This window comes from Rhinolophus sinicus, chromosome 15 (assembly GCF_057876585.1).
Source record: "Rhinolophus sinicus isolate RSI-liver-muscle chromosome 15, RSI-T2T, whole genome shotgun sequence".
NCBI classification, from domain to species: Eukaryota; Metazoa; Chordata; class Mammalia; order Chiroptera; family Rhinolophidae; genus Rhinolophus; species Rhinolophus sinicus.
The window spans coordinates 26892900-26911030 of NC_142515.1; the positions used below are offsets into that span (position 1 = coordinate 26892900).

General features: G+C 47.2%; 1 protein-coding gene across 1 annotated transcript in view; it reads left to right on the forward strand.

Moving 5' to 3' along the window:
- TLL2 (tolloid like 2) overlaps window positions 1-15701 on the forward strand; it is a 115254-nt gene extending 99553 nt beyond the window's left edge. The window contains exons 17-21 of the mRNA XM_019725125.3: window positions 1197-1322; window positions 3434-3561; window positions 7608-7821; window positions 10619-10869; window positions 12332-15701. Coding sequence (XP_019580684.1) covers window positions 1197-1322; window positions 3434-3561; window positions 7608-7821; window positions 10619-10869; window positions 12332-12466 — 854 coding nt within the window. The 3' untranslated portion in view covers window positions 12467-15701. The remainder of the gene's footprint in view (window positions 1-1196; window positions 1323-3433; window positions 3562-7607; window positions 7822-10618; window positions 10870-12331) is intronic.
- Window positions 15702-18131: the final 2430 nt, after the last annotated feature.

An 18131-nucleotide genomic window follows, 5' to 3' on the forward strand; every position in this document is an offset into this window, starting at 1 on the left:
AGGTCAAGGTGTGGTCAGAGCCATATCCTCTAAAGGCTCCAGGGGAGGACCCTTCTGTGCCTTTTCCTAGCTTGTGGTTCAGTGCTTAAGTGTTGGGTAGGCTCCATCTCTTTATTTTTTAAGTGTTCTCCAAGGATTCTTAGTTGTCCTTGTGAAATAAGAGGGTGACACTAAAATACAAAGTATTCAGTGGCACATTACCCACAGCGGGCAGAGGGTACTGAGAAGATGGTACGCCTTGATTCCTGAAGTTACCCGCCAGGGGACCGGGGAGGGAAGCTGGCCCTCGGTTATTACAGGAAGCACTTGCCTTAGGAGAGGGCTGCACACTGCTCTGGTGTGAGCTGTAAGAACCATAACAATAACACCAGCTCACACTTGAATTCATACGTAATAATGAATAAAAGCTAACACTTACTCCGGGCTAGACACTGTTCTGTTCTAAAGGCTTTACCTGTTCTAATTCATTTCCTCCTTTCAACAATCCTACCCTTATTGACTCCACTTTACAGGTGAGGCAGCTGAGGCACTGAAGTCAAGGACTGCCCAAGGTCACAGCAGTTCTAAGTGGTGGAGCAGGGCTAGACTAGCACTCGGTTGTCTGGCCCGAGGCCCGCACGCTTACCTACTCCACAGGCAGGAGGTGGTGTGGGGTCATGGCAGATAAGCCCAGGCCTCTGGGTCTCACAGGCCACTTTCTCACTGAGTAACCTTGGGCACATGAGCATTCTTAGCCTCAGTTTCCTTAACTGTAAAATGGGGGCATAGGCACCTACCTCCTAAGGGTGTGTGAGAATTGACTTAGATAATGTATAGAAAGTGATTGGGGCAGTGCCCATTGCATAATAAATACTCAATACATGGTAGTTATTTTTATTATTGTTACTATTATTATTAATATTAGCCTATCCTTTAAGGAGCTCCTTATTTTTGCCAGGGGATCAGGGGGGGAGAACATATAAATATACATTAAAGTGCTTTAGGACCATAGAGAATTCAATATATACCAGGGCCATGTATTACCCAACAAATGCTGCCTCCCCACCCCCACATCCCCCACCCTCAGCAAGGGGATAATTAGAGTCTGGGCAATAGGGAGGCTCCCTCCTGGAGGCTACTTTTCAGCAGGGTTCTGAGCCGAGAGGGACCATCCCAAGTTGGTGGTTCCCCTTAGGAGAGTCCGTTGATCTCCCCAGACAAGGACGAGTGTGCTAAGGACAACGGCGGGTGCCAGCACGAGTGTGTCAACACGTTCGGGAGCTACCTGTGCCGGTGCAGGAATGGCTACCGGCTCCATGAGAATGAGCACGACTGTAAAGAGGGTGAGGCTGGACTTCTGCTCAGGGGCAGGGGGTGGGGGGAGCTAACCTTGGCTGCCAGGAGTGTGCTGGTGTGTAAGAGGGAGAGTGAGGAGCCCCTCCTCCCTGTCTGCCAAGCCCTGAGTCCCCCTGAGACTCTGCATCTGCCTTCCCTTCTCCTGCACTCTTGTCGAAGAGTGATTTTCTCCAAGGCAGCTCACTCCTTCAGGAGGCATGTAGGGGCCCTCAGGTGTTCTCCTGCAGTTATTGATTGCCAAGTGATTAAACTCCCAGGCTCCAGGATCAGGCTACCTAGGTTTAAATCCTGGTTCTGCTACTTATTAGCTGTGTGACATTGGACTAGTTACTTAACCTCTCTGAGCCTCAGTTTTCTCTTCTGTTAAAAGGGGCTAAATGTACCCTTTCTTAATTTTTTTCTGAGGATTAAATGAGAGAATGCCTAGAAAGTATTTCAGACAGTCTGGCACATACTAAGCACTTGAGATGTTAATAAATGTCAGCCATCTATGTCGTAATATTTATCGTGTGCAGGTCTAATAGTAAAATAGAGTTGGGAACACTTTGCTCCCTGCTCCATTTACTACTGGGAGTTCTTCAGGGCCAGATGGCTTTGAATGTCCAGTCATTCTGGGAAAGGCCTTCCTTTGTTCTTACCCCACCCTGTAAAGGGAGTTTGAACATCTCTGATAAACACACAGGCCTCTGGGTCTTGGTCCCAGCCACAGAGCCCTGCAAAGGATCTCAGGGGTGAGGGGTACACATTTCAGTTAGGAGATTTGGCTGGGGTTTACGGAGTCTGGTCAGGGCCTTCCTGGGATGTTACAAGATGAGCTAAGACATCTTTAGAAGCAGGGTACAGCCCCCCTGCCGCCCCAAGCTCGGTCCTATGACACAGAAAAGGGTGGTCACAAGTTGGGTTGAGAGTCAGGCCGGAAAAACTTGGAAAGTACTGTCATTCTGGAACTTTAAAAGTTGTTGTCAAACTCCTGTGAGGTGGGCCTGAGCCAGAACAAGGCTTGCCTCCTGTGGTGTGGGGGACACTATGAGGGATGGAAACTCCACTGAGGTCCCACCAGCTCAACATGGCTCCCTTCCTAGGGGTTCCCCCAGGGTGAGGCAGGGGGTGTGGGAACCAATCTCCCAGGAGCTGAGTCCCTGCCCCTGTGGTACCTATTCTCTGTGTGGCTGAGGAACAGAGCCAGCAATGAGCAGTAGGAAAGTCCTTGCTGACACTTCACCCTCCCCCTTCCTCTGACCTGCCCTCAATTGCCCCCTCCAGTGACCTCAGCCTGAAACCACAGTGGTCCACGGCCCACCTCCTCAGCTCCCTCTATTTCCTAGTCAGAAAAGGCAAAGGTAGACCCAGGTTCGAGTCCTGACTCTACCCCTTACCAACAAGTCACTTACTTGCTCTAAACTTATTTTCATCTGGAAAGTGAGAAGGATGAAATGAGAGGATGCATTGAAAATGCTTAGCACAGTGCCCAACACAGAGGGAGACAGATCCTAGCTATTGGCCAAAATCCTACTCATTGAGCAAGACAAGGGGCCACTCTTTGCTAATAGCATCGTAACCAAGGCAACATCCCTAGCCTCCAAATGAAACTGCTTTGAAAAACTAAAAGAAGTATATGGACGAAGGCATAGTGATGAAGATATTTGTTAGCCCTTGCTGGGCCTTTTACATGCATTATCTCATTTAATCCACATAATTCCCTTTTCACAAATGAGGACATCAAGACTTACGTAAGTACCCAAAGTCTCACAGCTTGAAGGTGGCGGTACCAAGACTTGAACCGAGGTCCCTCTGACTGACCTCAGGGCCTGTGCTGTTAAACCACTCACTCTACCATATTTCCAGTCATAACCAGGATGTGAATAGTCACAGTAAGAAAGGTGACCTGGCTCCTCAGACCCCACCCGGAAGGCAGCAACGCCAAATAAACCAGCAAATCTCTGAGCCAGGCAACACTTGATTCAGGCTGCCCCCTGCCCCCACATTTGCTAATGACCATGTGACAAATAAGAGCAAGGGGAGGAGACTGTCTTAGAACACCTCCTATAATGCCCATAAGTGAATTATGTCTCTCTCTGCGTGTCCCCATCACCCCCAGCTGGCTGTGCGCATAAGATCAGCAGTGCAGAGGGGACCCTGGTGAGCCCCAACTGGCCTGACAAATACCCCAGCCGGAGGGAGTGCACCTGGAACATCTCTTCAACCGAGGGCCACAGGGTGAAACTTGTGAGTCATTTTCTTAATGGACAGCAGGGACCTTGGTGTCAGACAGACATGAGTTTGAGTCTCTGCTCTGCCTTTTCCCAGCTCTAAAACTTGGGGAAGTTATTCAGCATTTCCAGGACTCAGTTTCATGATCTGGGAAATGGGGATGCTAGTGAAACCTACCTCATGGGGCTGTTGTCCAGATTTAAAGGGAGGACACACATTAAGCCCTCAGCTGAGGGTGGTGGGTGAGAAAAGCTCTATAAGCAGCACCTGTTCACAGTGGTACCAGTTTGAGGTGGCACCCAACACACCTGTTCCGCCGTGCTGTTGGAGATTTACTTGTTTCCTGTTTTAATTTTTTACAAAACAATACATTCTCAAAGTTAAAAAATGTAATTCGTACAGAGGGTTAGAAAGTGGAAATAAAACATTTCCAGATCCCTCTGCCACTCTACAGTGGTTTCTTTTTATTTTTCTTTTCTTTAAATGTTATTGGGGAATATTGGGGAGCAGTGTGTTTCTCCAGGGCCCATCAGCTCCAAGTTGTCCTTCAATCTAGTTGTGGAGGGTGCAGCTCAGTTCCAAGTTCGGTTGCCGTTTTCAATCTTTAGTTGCAGGGGACTCAGCCCACCATCCCATGGGGGAATTGAACCAGCAAACTTGTTATTGAGAGCTCACGCTCTAACCAACTGAGCCATCCGCCACCACTAAAAGTGTTTTCTCTGAACATTTTCTTGTGAATCCTTCCAGAAATTTCCTGCATATACAGTCATGTATGTGCATTCACAGGAAAAAGATATATACTTTTTCTTGCCCAAACTTCTCAATGGGCCCTTATTATTCATATGACTTACATGTTTTCTCAATTAACAATAGCAAATTAAGTTTTGTATGCTAATTCTCTCTTGACTTAAAAAATATATATCTTCCAAGAGTATTTTGAAAGTTCCATCCATGCATAAGATTGTGGTCTGCACACCACGCTGGGTTATTTCAAAGAGAAATGAGTCTTTCCTACAAGTCTCTTTCTCAGCCTCCAGGGACTCCCAAGTCTGGAGTGTAAAACAAACCCTCTTGCCAGCTGGACAAGTTGTTGTACTCGAGACAGACAAACAGTTTTTAAATGGGTTGCTCAGACTCTGGAGATGAGTAAGCGCTTCAGAAGGCAAACGGATGTCCCTCTGAATGATGAACAATAATGGAGAATGGAAGGGAACAAAGAAGAACATGATGATAAATAGAGGTGGCCCTGAGGCTTGCGAGGGTGTTGATTAGCAACAGCAGTGAGGACAGGTAGGTGAATAGAAGCTAGAGCGTGGGGGCTGGTGTCTCTCTGTGCCAGGCCTGGGGCATCGAGGGGTGGAGACGACGGAGCCCCTGATCACAGGATGCCCCCAGTGGGCACCTCATTTCCATGTGGGAAATGCTTTCGAGTGCTGCTCTCCTGGGTCGGTCCGAACAGCCTTGAATCTGGATGAGGGTAAAGAGAGCCCTTTAAGAGACAGGCACTCCTTCCCCAAGACTGCCGTCTACTGGAAAATGTTCGCAATGGCAACATAAATCTCTGATGACGGCGGGGCAATGGCGCCCCCTGGTGTTCTGAATGCGCAACCTACACAGCAGGAAGCGGCGCTTCTTGTCCAAGAGCCACAAACAAGATTTTAGTACTCGTTGTCTCTAACGTCTTTTCCTGTTCTTTACAGTATTAAGGAACTAAAGCAACCGATTACAGTGGCCACAATTATGCCAGACCTCAAATTTATCTGAGGTTCATACATATATGTGCTAGATTTTATAAAAACTTCCCTGGGAAGTCAATGGTGGATATATCGATCATGCTCTTATTCTTTTGCTACCGTACAGGGTGAGTTGAGTACTTCCAAAAAGTTGGCGTTACATTCTATGGGGACAGCAACAAGGTGTCCCATGGACCTTTGCGGAGCTCCCTGCTCCCCCGATTCACTGTCTCCCAGTACATCACCCACCCTGGTGCCACTGGTCTCCCCTTCCTGCTCCCACCCACTGTCCTTCCCCTACTCCCTGACCCCCAACTCCCTTTCTGTAAGGTGTGAAGAACTTTGCTCATTTCAAGTGTGCTTGTCATTCCTATGAAAGCCCCACTGCTAATGGCCTCTCTGTACCTCCATCCCTGCCCTGTCCCCTTCTTGTGAATTGAAATCCCCCCTCCCCAACTAATGTCCTCTCTCCTATTCTGTCATTTGCTCTAAATCTTTTTTAAACACTGTCCTCTCTCCCCTTGTCCCATCTCCCTCGCGGCGGTGAGCAGGCTATCAATCCTCTTCCCAGCGCCTGAGAAGCCCGACATTTGGGGCTGCAAAGCCTGGTGTATGGCCTGGAACTGTGGGGCTCCCCTGGCCAGCTTCAGGGGACAATCTTTAGGGGGTCCAGGGAGGAGGGAGGCAGTATAGCCTGGTGATGGTTAGGAGTGTGGGCTGGAGTCAGGCTGGCTGCAGGTCAGGTCCAGCTCCATGCTCCTCTAGCTGTGTAAGCTTGGGAGAGCCACTTAACTTCTCTAAGACTCAGTTTCCCCTTCCGCACATTGCGGATAACAATAGTTCTTCTTTGGCTCACAGCATCATCAGAAGTCAGTGAGAAAATGCAGGGCTCTGCATGGAAAAAAACTTTCAACTAACGTCAGCCATTATGAGGGTGACGACACAGAGCAATGTACATGTCATAAGGCCTCTTTCACATCATTTGTACTGAAGGATTGCACAGTTTAGTCCAGAGGTTAAGGGCACGGGCTCTGGAGCCAGACGTTCTGGTCATGGCCCAGCTCTGACGGTAACCTTGGGCAAGTCATCTGGCAACTCTGGGCCTCAGTGTACTCATCTGTAAAGTGGGGATTACAATGGTAGACACATCACAAGGCCGTGAGGATCAATACTTGTGAAGGACTTAAAACAGCTCCTGGCCCGGACTGAGCACTCTCATTATATTTATTTATTTATTTATTTATTTATTTAATTAGTTTCAGGTGCACAAGACAAAGCAAAACTTAGACGTTTATCATTTATATCCCTCACACTGTGTGAACCCCCCTCCCCCTATCCACTATCCCTCTGACCTCGCACAGCTATTACATTTCCACAGTCTCTATTCCTAATGCTGTACTCGGCTTCCTGTAACAATATACATACAAATATATAAATGTACATACATATATAGTTATATAAAATTATAGCTGTCATTCAGTATTGTTCAGCTTCAGGTGCACTGTGTAGAGATCAGGCATCTACATCATCCCTGAGGTGGTCTCCCAAATGGGACACGTGTCCATCGGATACCCTACAACATCTTTACATTATTGATTACGTTCCCCAAATTAATTTTCAAAACCCCGTGGTCATCTTGTGGTTACCGACTATTTTCTAATCCCCTCACCTTCCCCTTATCCCCCCCTGCCCCTCTAGCAACCCTCAGTTTTTCCTCTATGTCTCCAAAACTGTTTTTCATTAGTTCATACACTTATTCTTTTCTTTAGATTTCACATATAAGTGAGATCATGTGGTATTTGTATTTCTCTGTCTGACTTATTTCACTTAACATAATGTTCGCTAGGTCCATCCATGTTGTTGCAAATGGTAAGATTTCTTCTTTATGGCTGCGTAATACTCCATTGTATAAATGTACCACAGTTTCTTAATCCAGTCGTCTATCGATGGGCATTTCAGTTGTTTCCATGTCTTGGCTATTGTGTATAGGAGCACTCTCATTATTAAGTGAGCGGGAAGCTGCGTGATAGGATGGCAGGAACACAGACATCAGCAAGCGTTGTAACAAGCTGAACCGACCGTCTCATCTGAAAGTGGTCCCAGTAACAGTAGCTCATGTAATTAACTCCTAGGGTTGTTTTGGGGACTAAAAGCGGGCCCAAGTCCAGGCCCTCTCTACAGATGTCACCGTGGAGTCCACACCCCTTGTATAGCTGTCTGGGTAGACGCCTGTCCCGTCTCACCCAGCCCCCTCCCACCCTGGGGAGGTGGCCCCCACCCCAGCCGAATTCCGGGCCCTCGCCTCACTTTCTGCTCTTCCATCCCCAGACGTTTAATGAGTTTGAGATCGAACAGCACCAGGAATGTGCCTACGACCACCTGGAAGTGTATGACGGGCCCGACAGCCTGGCCCCCATCCTTGGCCGTTTCTGTGGCAGCAAGAAACCAGACCCCGTGGTAGCTTCAGGCAGCAGCCTGTTTCTCAGGTTTTACTCTGATGCCTCGGTGCAGAGGAAAGGCTTCCAGGTGGCGCACAGCACAGGTACGTGGGCTGGATGCCCGGCCTTGTTGACTAGAGATCGGTAGGTGATAAAGTCCGCAAAAGGACTGCCTGTTATTCTGACTGGGGTGGAGGGAGGTATGTGACAACATATGCCTCCTAAAGCAGTAGGGGGTAGGGGTGTTTTCTTGTAATGTCCTTAATTTACAACAGTCAAAGTGGGCAACGCTTTATGTGTTGGTGACACATTTTTTTTCCTCCATTCCTTCCTTGCGCCTATCCTCCCTTTAAAAAAATTTATCTGTAATTTTACTCATCTGTGAAATCCAAAACTCTGGGAACTGAGTGGTGGAGAGCAGCCCTTTCTAAGGCCCAGTTCTGTAATATGAAAAATGTTTTTGTTCCTCATTATTGTTCCTCCACTTAAAATGTAAATAGTTTATTTGGTCCTTTGGAGGAAAATGTATATACATATAACTGATATATCTGCTTTGTTAAATAGAAGAATGTCAGTAAGAAAACTGTCTGTTCCTTAAGCTACTAAAATATTACCACCTGGGACTAGAACCCACTCTTTGATTCTTGCATTAGATGGTGGCCCTTTGGCAAAGCAGTGGCTTCTCCACGGCCCACTCAGAGTCTGAGATCGTGATCAGGGGTGTCATGCAGGGAGTCACGCGGGGTCTCTGCTCCCGCTCCCCACATAAGAACGCAGGACATAGTGAGGCCAAAAAGGAACACCCACGGAGCCATAGATGGGGGAGTCATACCACTGTAGTCTCACTCGTGGCTGGGTTGGAGACACAGGAAGCAGGAGCCACACGATCCACAGCCTACCGTCCACTACTCTGCAATCCACAACTCGCACTCCACTGTGCTAACTGCAGCCCGTGCTGGCCAGCCACCATCTTCTTGCTAGCCCCCATTTGCTGCTAGCATAGCCACGGCAGTTATATTAGTGGCCAGTGGCTCACTGGTTACAGCTGACGGCCAACTAGCCACAGCTGATGGCCATCCAATCACAGTTGATGGCGGCCATTTACTACCTGAGCCAGCACCTTTCCACATGAGTCCGAGAGCCTGGAAACTGGACTCCTGGCTCTGTCCCCACAAGGGGACCCTGTGAGGTTTTCTGATCCCTTTAACAGCCCCTTTACCCATTTGTTTTTCAGAGCCAGAAAATGGGAATCAGGTAAAACAAAGTGACAGCCAGCACCCTTAGGAGGTTTAGTGGTCCTTGCCTAGCAGAAAACACTTCATTGTCTACCGAACGCTCTCAGCTCGTTAGGGCGTTCTAGCTTCCCAGAGAGAAGTTTAAAAGCCACTGACTAGTGACTTCACTCTCTTGTCCCTACAGACCGTGTGTAGGTGCTTGAGGTGGCTCAGGGTCCCAGCAGGAAATGGGGGTATGCTCAGATAGAGTCGTTATTTGAGGAGAATTTAGTAAGGGACTGTTTACAAAGGGGTGGGCAGGGTATGAGGACACCACAAGAGGCAGTGTCGCTAGCCACCAGAACTAGGACTGCAGGGCTGTTACGACCCCCAGGCCTGGATGAGGGAGCCATTCCTGGAGCCTGGAGACAGAAGGGGGGCAAGCCAAGGGCTCCCAGACAGGAGCTGTGACCTTCAGCTGAAGGACACAGTCTTGGCAACCAGGCAGGGAAGGAGCCTAGGACCAAATACCCTGACTTCTCTCTCCTCCCTCCTCTGATCTGCTGATGCTCCCCATGGCTGACTCCAACCGGAAGGCAGAGGGCAAGGGGGCCCAGCCATGTCGACCTGGAGGTCAGCCTCGTAGGGCACAGAGCGGTGGGGAAGAACAGAGAGGGGATCTGGCAGGATGGATAGAACCCATCCAGCCAGGCTCTGTGCCCATTTCATTGCTATCTGCACATGAGGCATTTGACATTTCCTAAAGACCACTCAGACCTGGAAAGAATTCCAAGCCGGAGAACACGTGGGGCTAAGACTGGCAGTCGGACAGGCCTGGGGCCAACTGGGCCTGAGTGTTACAGGACAGTGCAGAAGCCACACACGGCGAGCTCTGGGCTTCTCAGGGTCATGGAGCACATTGAGGACAGACAGTGGAGGAATTTGCCTCCAAAATTTCTGGTGCTTTCTAATCTCTGAGCACTCTCATTTATCCATTTATATGCTGTGGTCTCTAGTGGCCTAGACAAAAGATAGTGTGGGACCCAGGACAATCAGAGTTACGGTCCTAGTAAAACACCCAGAAGTCAAGACTACGGAATACAAAGTGTAAGGCACAACTCACCTGTGACACAGGGGTCTCAAGGCAGCTTGCAGTCAGCACTCTGAAATGCCTTAGCAAGTCGTCTCAGGAGATTTCTAGGTTTCAGAGTTTACTCGCAGTTCTGATGTGCTTTTGGTGCCCTCCGTTGGCAAAAATTGAAAATTACAGTAAGTCTGTCAGGCTGGTGCGAACCCTTCTCAGATGCTCCTAGCACTTCCGGGGAATTAAGAGGTAGTACAGATCTAGACAGCCAATTCTTTTTCCAGGAGTATGCTGAGGTATTCCCAGAGGCCTTACGTGGCCCAACATAGGAAAATAGGACGTTGGCTGTGAAGGGCCAATTTGGATCCCTCCCCTGTGAGCCCTGAAACTCAGAGGCATGGATGGGCCTCTGTGTACTCCTCTGTAAAATGGGATGATGAGACTTGCCTGGCCTCTCCCACAGAGCACACGCAGGTTTTGTAGAGAAAGCTGGCTTGCATGGAGGGTGTGAAGAGAGAAGTCCTAGACTGGGACGTAGGGGGTAGGGGGCGGCTCATGGGTTCTCCGTGCCCAGAGAGCAGCATGGTTCTCTCTCCCCTCCAGAGTGCGGAGGCAGACTGAAGGCTGAAGTGCAGACCAAAGAGCTCTATTCCCATGCCCAGTTTGGGGACAACAACTACCCGAGTCAGGCCCGCTGTGACTGGGTGATTGTGGCGGAGGACGGCTACGGCGTGGAGTTGATATTCCGGACCTTTGAGGTCGAGGAGGAGGCCGACTGTGGCTACGACTACATGGAAGCTTACGACGGCTATGACAGCACGGCGCCCAGGCTCGGCCGCTTCTGTGGCTCGGGGGTGAGTCCCAGGGACCCTGGGCCCAGGACAGAGCATGGTGATTCAGAGTAGGAATTGTGGAGTCAGACACACCTGGTTTTGAGTTCTAGCCACTTATTAGCACGAAGCAGGAGGCCTGTTTTGCTAGAGCAAAGTGGGAAACTGGGGGGAATAGTCAGGCGGTTGGGAGAGCCAGAGTCCCATTCATGAAGGCCTCTGACTGAGGTCAGCTGTGCAAGAACTTTTCCCATTAAGACTTTCTTCCTATTTTTGCGAAGAGTTCCCTACCCTCCCCCCATCCCCATTTTTTATTTGGCCTTCAGACTTTTTAAATTATACTTTTGCATATTCCACGTAGTTACAGTTCTCTTCGCCAAGCAAAACCAAATGCCTATGAAAATTACAAATCACCAACTTACTATAAACACCATAGTTATGCTCAAGATCTTTATCGTTGCTCTCCTTGTCACCTCTTTCCTGGGCTACCTCACCGAGAGAGGGCAGGCTTGTTTTGTTCACTGTTTCCCCAGCAACTGTCATACAGCCTGGCATACAGTTGGTGCTCAGTGCATGTGTGTGGATCCCACTCTGGCTGCACCTTGCCGGGCACTGCCCACACCAGGCCTCTCCTTTTCCCCAGCTCCAGGGCTCATCACTCAAGCTTCTTTGCTATTGGCTGGACATACAGCCAATCATTTTGGAGGCATTAGTGCTCCTTGTGCTAATCAGAACCTCAAACTGGCATTTACATAAGTGTCTGAATGATTTCCCTTCATCTCCCCGCACCCTCCCAAGAAAGAAAGGATGAAAGTTATGACAAGCAATGCAGAGCCTTCGATAGATTAACATCTTTCATACTGTAGGTCCACATGCAGAGGAAAACCTTGGAGCTTCCTGAGTGAAATGTGCAGGAAGCCCAGTTTGGTTCCACTCAAATCAGGCGGACAGTCGCCTTGGAACCGGGCTCCCATTCATGTTTTAGGTCTCCTAGGAGACACATCACAATGGTGACCCTAGAGCTGGGTGGTTCATGGTACACACTATACCGTCAGAAAGACCTGAACTAGGGTCCTGCCTAGCTGTGTCCACTTGAGTCTCAGTTTCCTCAAGCATAAAATGGAGATAGTACCTGCCTTGTGAAGTTCTGTAAAATTTACATGCAGTAAGATCTGAAAGAGTTTAGAGCAGTACACTTGATCAATCTATGCATTTAATAAATAATAGGTTCCATATGAGCAATGTGTCTGGGATTATCTTTGGAAAAGCAGGTCCAGGGGAGCTCTCTGGAGCAGAATTTGCGATGCTTTCCTTCAGAAAGGAGCTTGTTTCTAAGCCCTTCAGAGTCTCTGGTGCCAGGGCACCTCATGGCAGCATCAGACATCTTATGTTTTTGTGTACGTTTCTGTCTTACCCTCCTTATTTTAAACTCCAACCACAGCCAACTGGCTTAAAGTCCCCTGCTTTTTCTTTCTCCTTCCCTCAGCCATTGGAAGAGATCTACTCTGCAGGGGATTCTCTGATGATTCGGTTCCACACGGATGACACCATCAACAAGAAAGGCTTTCAGGCCCGGTACACCAGCACCAAATTCCAGGACGCCCTGCACATGAAGAAATAATGTCAACGTTTTTGAGAGAGAGGAACGGGAACAGTTTTTCTTTTTGTTTGTTTGTTTGTTTGTTTTTTTCAATAAAAATAGCACCTTGTGAATCTGCCCTAAAACAGTGTACAGTATTTTTCTCAAACAAATACTCAAAATCTAATCTTGGAGGTATGTATTTGATGAAATTTAGCCAACAAGTTAGACAGAAGATGTTCCTTGGATTCTGGCTGCAACATTATCAACTGTGGACTTTTAAAGATTAAGGTTTGACGTCACTGATCATTCAAGTTATGCCTGTTCCAACCCATTCTCCTTCTTCCTTGCTCCTATGGGGCAAAAGACCAGACCTTGGGATAGTCATTCCTCTGTTTGTGAGCGTGCTTCCGTAGGTGCCAGCAGCATGACCATGTCCTGGAGACGTAGGCTGTCTTGTGTCTACACTGGGCAACGAGGATTAAAGCTTGGCCGTGGCTGATTTGTTACAGCTTTGGCTGGAGACTTTTGCTTCTGTCTGTCAGAGACATGTCAGTAAGGAAAGCTGAGAATATGGACCTCGGGACTAACAAAGGCATCATAGTAAGCGGTGCACACAGGTTGCTTGAGTATGAGAATCATCGTCATGGAGCCAGGAGTCCTGTAGCCTTTTCTCTGTGTCATCAGCTCTCGCTCCCGTTATCTTGTCCTCTTGTCCCTAATTACATCAGGAGGCTAAGGCGTCTGCTGTGAATTTCAGCAGAACATTTGCTGGTGAGGGTCCCCAGTTTGCCGAGAAGAACACCTCCTGGCTCCTCCTGATATTCCATCACTCGATGACTTTGAGAAGACTCCACCTGTGCTTGGGATTCCATGGGCTTAGAAGAACCTTTCTTCCTCCCTCCAGCTGTGGAGGCACTTGCTGTGGTTGACCTCGACTCCTTGACAAACAACTCAAACTGCATTTACAAAATGTGCAAAAACCTCCTATGAGGGACCAGCTCAGGTCCCTCGTGGGGTGAACACTGTTGAAAAACTGGTTAATTATAAGTTATGTAAGAATCAACACCCTGTGGAACAAGTCTACCTGTGACTGACTTCCTGTCACCGATTAGGTTAAAGAGTGTATCGGTGACTTTGCTCAGACTAACTACTATCCAATCACCAACTTGCAATCAGAATTCACCACCTGGCACTTGTTTTAGAGAAGTGTGGCGGATGTTGTTTACATAACTGTAGAACCTCCAGGTAAATGTTAAACAGTGAGGTAGTTTTGAATGGCATTTCATTAAGGCATCTATGGGCATTATGAGCTAAAAGCTGTGGTATGTAGCTTTAAAAGAGTATTTATGTTGGAATAATTTTAAATAATGTTTACATAACCGTAAGTCCTGTTTGGTTGGTACTGAACACAGGATAGAGCACGAGTATTTTCAGTGAGCGCCTAGATAGCTCCCAAGCATCAGAATTCCTTTGGGATGAATCAGCATTATTTTAAACAAAGTATTTGCAAAAGGTTAAAGTTTATATTTTTTAAAGATCTGAATATGTCCCCCCCAGAGGACTATGTCTGATTAAAATGAATGCTGGGAGTAAAATAAAAAAAAAAGAATACAAAGAAAGGTAGAAAAAAATGCATGGAAATATTTTTTTCCTTAAAACAAAAAAATCAAAGTATTATTATTAATAATATATGTCTGTATATATGTATGTATGTAAAGGATTGGCTGGCAGGGCCTTAATCAACGCAGTGTGATAAATGCCGACCCACTAACCATAGCTTTACTGAGCAGGCCCTCCTGAGCCGGCCCTGCGTTTTCTGTGTGCCCTTTCACCAAGCTCTCTCTTGACCCTGTGTGGAGGTTCAGCCTACATTTTCATATCATGACATATGCCCCAGGGAATCTTTGATTCAGCATATGGAGCAGCTTGTCTGGTGGTTCAGGCCTCACCTGCCTGTTAGGGTGGATTCCATTTTTCTGATTTTTTGTATTTTCTGGGGTTTGATTTTGTTGCATCTTAGTTGTCCGAGTTGAAACTGAAATCAGGATACCGATTAGGGTAAAGAGTGCATCGGCGACTTTGCTCACCGATAAGCTGTTAAGGGTCTTTCCCCAAAGACGTGAAAGCTCTGTAGTTTCAACCTGTAGAAGTCTAAGTAAGATTGACGAATTCCCTGGATAAGTGGGAGGGACTCAGAAACAGTTAGCTTTGCTTCAGTATATGCCACCCTTGTGAAACAATGGTACTTATTTTTATCTCTTTAGTATGAGTATTTTCAGAAACACACAACTTCAATTATCAACCTATGGCCAATTTGAAACAATGGGACTCTTATGAAAACCTTTATTTAGGCCTTCTGGGAATGACGTAGTCGCAGAAAAGACAAGCTCCGATTCAACTGGGACTGGCCAGACGGCTGCCCTGGAAGTTCACATTTACGATACGTGATTTATGCACGAAGCAGGTTCTGCAAGGGACCACCTGGTTGGCTTCACGAAAGTAAAGTCTGTTCAGCAGAGAGACCCAGGCCCTCTGCCTTGGCTTTTCCAAAGCTCAGTGACCGTCCTGCACACATCTCTGGATGCAGATGAAGGCACCAGGGGACGCTGCTCCACGCTGCTTTGTCCTCTAATGGAGTGCTGGGCCTTAGAGGTATCACAGAGCTCCAAGACTACCTTCAGTTCAGAGAATTAGCTTGAGGATCTCATGAAATATTTGGGGTTGGGTCTTCAGCCTGCTCCAGTTCTAGTGTAACCTGGTCTAGTAGAAGCTAGAACCTGGACCCCAGGGCAGGGTATACCATGTTTCCCGAAAATAAGACCTAACTGGAAAAGAATCCCTAGCATGATTTTTCAGGGTGACATCCCCTGAACATAAAAGTCCTAATGTGTCTTTGGAGCAAAAATTAACATAAGACCTGGTCTTTATTTTGGGGGAAACACGGTAAGTCTGGAATTAACTTTAGACTGTGGAAATTCTCCAAACAGAGAAAATGAGGCTATGCCTTGGTTCACTGTGTTTTCTTCTAAAGTTAAGTCTCAGTCTGTTTAAATCACATGTAACATCTTGTTAACTATCAAATTCACACTAGGATTTGCCATTGATCTGGTCCCTCTGATAAGTCCCAAGTAGCTCATGGTATTGTCACTGTTCAGTTTGTGAACAAATCCTCCCTTGGCTCCAGCAGATGGTTTTTAAGTTTCATTTGTAGACTGAACTTCTGAAAAATAACCCCAGATGCCTAAAGATTTCTTAAAAAAGAAAGAAAGAAAAACTGTTCAGAGTGTTATCTAGAAATATACTGTATTTTCAATTTTCTGTAATTTTACATTTCATGAAGTGTTGTCCGTTTCAAAGAGAAAGTGGAGAGGAGCTAACATATGTCTCTGTCTAGAAAGAATTGTTGTTTCATTAAAGAAGTTGTTTCATTAAAGAATGTGAATTGATTGATGTGTCCTGGGTTTGTATTACCAGTTCAGATAAGATGGTTCCTCTTGATGATGATTTTTGCCCAATACCACAAGAACTTGGGGAAGACAGAAAAAGGGGGACCTTCTCTACGGCCCCCTGCTCTCTGGTGAGTACCTGGTGCTTGTTCCAGAACACAGTTCCCAATTGGACCTAGAAGGTCATGAGCAAAAGCTAAAGGTAGCTTCAGAGTTGCCTCCTTTCTTGGACCTGAACAGGCTGGAAATCTGACAACGTAAGTGTTGTTGAGATATTTGCTCCGGCAGTTTTGCTAGATGTGGTAGACGTCTTCTGCTGGCCCCTCTCTCCACTTGTTTTCACCTGGTTTTGTGCCTGCGGACCACATCTGACACAGAAAACTGAAGGTCATGGTTCCTATAAGGTGGCCCTCTCTCTCTCTCTCTGGGCTCTTGCAGCTACTCCTTCCATTCGTCCCTTCGGGCCTAGGGGTGGTAATGATACTCTGCTGGCCTAACCCTGGGGTACTGCATTATCCCCCAAACGGACCTTTTCAGTCTTTTTGATAAGCCCTCTTTAAATACAGCAAATTGAGTATATCACTCATTTCCTGTCAGGAACCTGACTGATACAGGGTCATTTCTAACGCAAGACAGAGACTCCCTCTCATCGAGGATAGTCTTTTTACGTTGATCAGATGAAGAGACTACTGGGTATGTTTGGAGTTTTATGGGTCATATCAAGGAAGGATCATAGGGAACCATGGTTTTAAAAACACTGTGTCTTAATACAACACTAGCTAACACATGGAAATGTTTTGTGCTATAGACTGTCAAGGTTTTATGACTTTCTGCCTTTTGCAGTCACCAATACCTAAAGGATGAGCCCCAATGGTACAGGGATATGACTGCTTGATGTACAGTCAGGATAAGGTAGCTTGTGCTGCAACAGAAACAACCCCCGAATGTCAGGGGCTTTACATAAGAAGACTTATCTCTTGTTCATATTACATGTTCATTTCTGGTATCTGGAAGCTCTGTCCCGTCTTCCTCAGTCAGGACTGGGCTGGGCTGGGCTGATGGAGCAGCTGCTAGTATCTACACAGTACTGCTGATTCCTATAGCAGAGGAAAAGAGTATGACAAATCACACACTGCCTCTTACAATGCCATCGAGTGACATATCACTTCTATTCCCATGTCATTGGCCAAATCTGCTCATATGGCTATGCTTCAGGTGAAGAACGAGGTGAGCTAGAAACATCCGGTGGACCCCACTGACGATTCTCACATGTGACATTCGTCGATTGGGAAATGACCAGAATCCTTCTGTTAATGTTAACATTTTACTTCATCACTACTTCCTTACTGACATTTTAGATAAAAGATTTTCAAAAATCAGAAGGCCGCCTATCATTTAGAATGGACCCGCTTTGTAAACTGACCAGTTGTTGCCTGGTAAGCCATCAGTGTGACTAGGCTTGTACAAATTTAAATGGTGGCAAAATACATATGATCAGAGAATCTTAGAGTTGGTGTCCCTAACCTCTCACCCACTATGGGTATTCCTTCTGCAACTTCTAAAGAGATAATTCTCAGGCCTAATACTTCTGGAGGAGGAGAGCCCATCACTTCACCCATTCCCTCTTTTATGTGCCAAGTTTCTTTTTGCAGAACCTCCTTTTCTCATGTTGGAGGGACCCGCACTGGGCAGACCATCAGCCAGATGGCAGGTCCTCCTTGGGCACATGACACAAGCCACACCAATTAGATCCTTTTCCTGGAACTGGAGTCTTGCTCATGGGACAAAAGGGCTGAGAGATTTGGGAGCTCATTTTCCCTGGGAGGATTTTCTGAGAGGAGTGTCCAGGAGTCCCTGTGGGGCCTCAGGAGCAGCCTAGCTCTGCCTCCCCAGAGCCTGGTTCCTGGGTCCTCTATTCCTTCTGTGAGCTCCGCTACATCCAACCTATAAATCCCCTTCTTCTTAAATCAATCAGAGTCCATTCTGAGGCTTGTGACCAGGGAATCATGACTGACCCAGACATTTAGGCCAGGCACCACTGACGAGCCGTCTTAGCAATTCTTCTAAAGGAATAACGTGCCTATCAGAGGAAGAGGGGAGTTGGTGACCAGTGGATGCATAGCAAACAAAAAGTGTCAAAAAGGACCGCACTGGCCTGCCCATCTGCAGATAGCCATAGGAGACAGGGGCCATGCACTGGAGTTCCTTAGTTTAGTTATTTGATCCAGGGGTGATTCTACACCAGCAAGCAAAGTTGG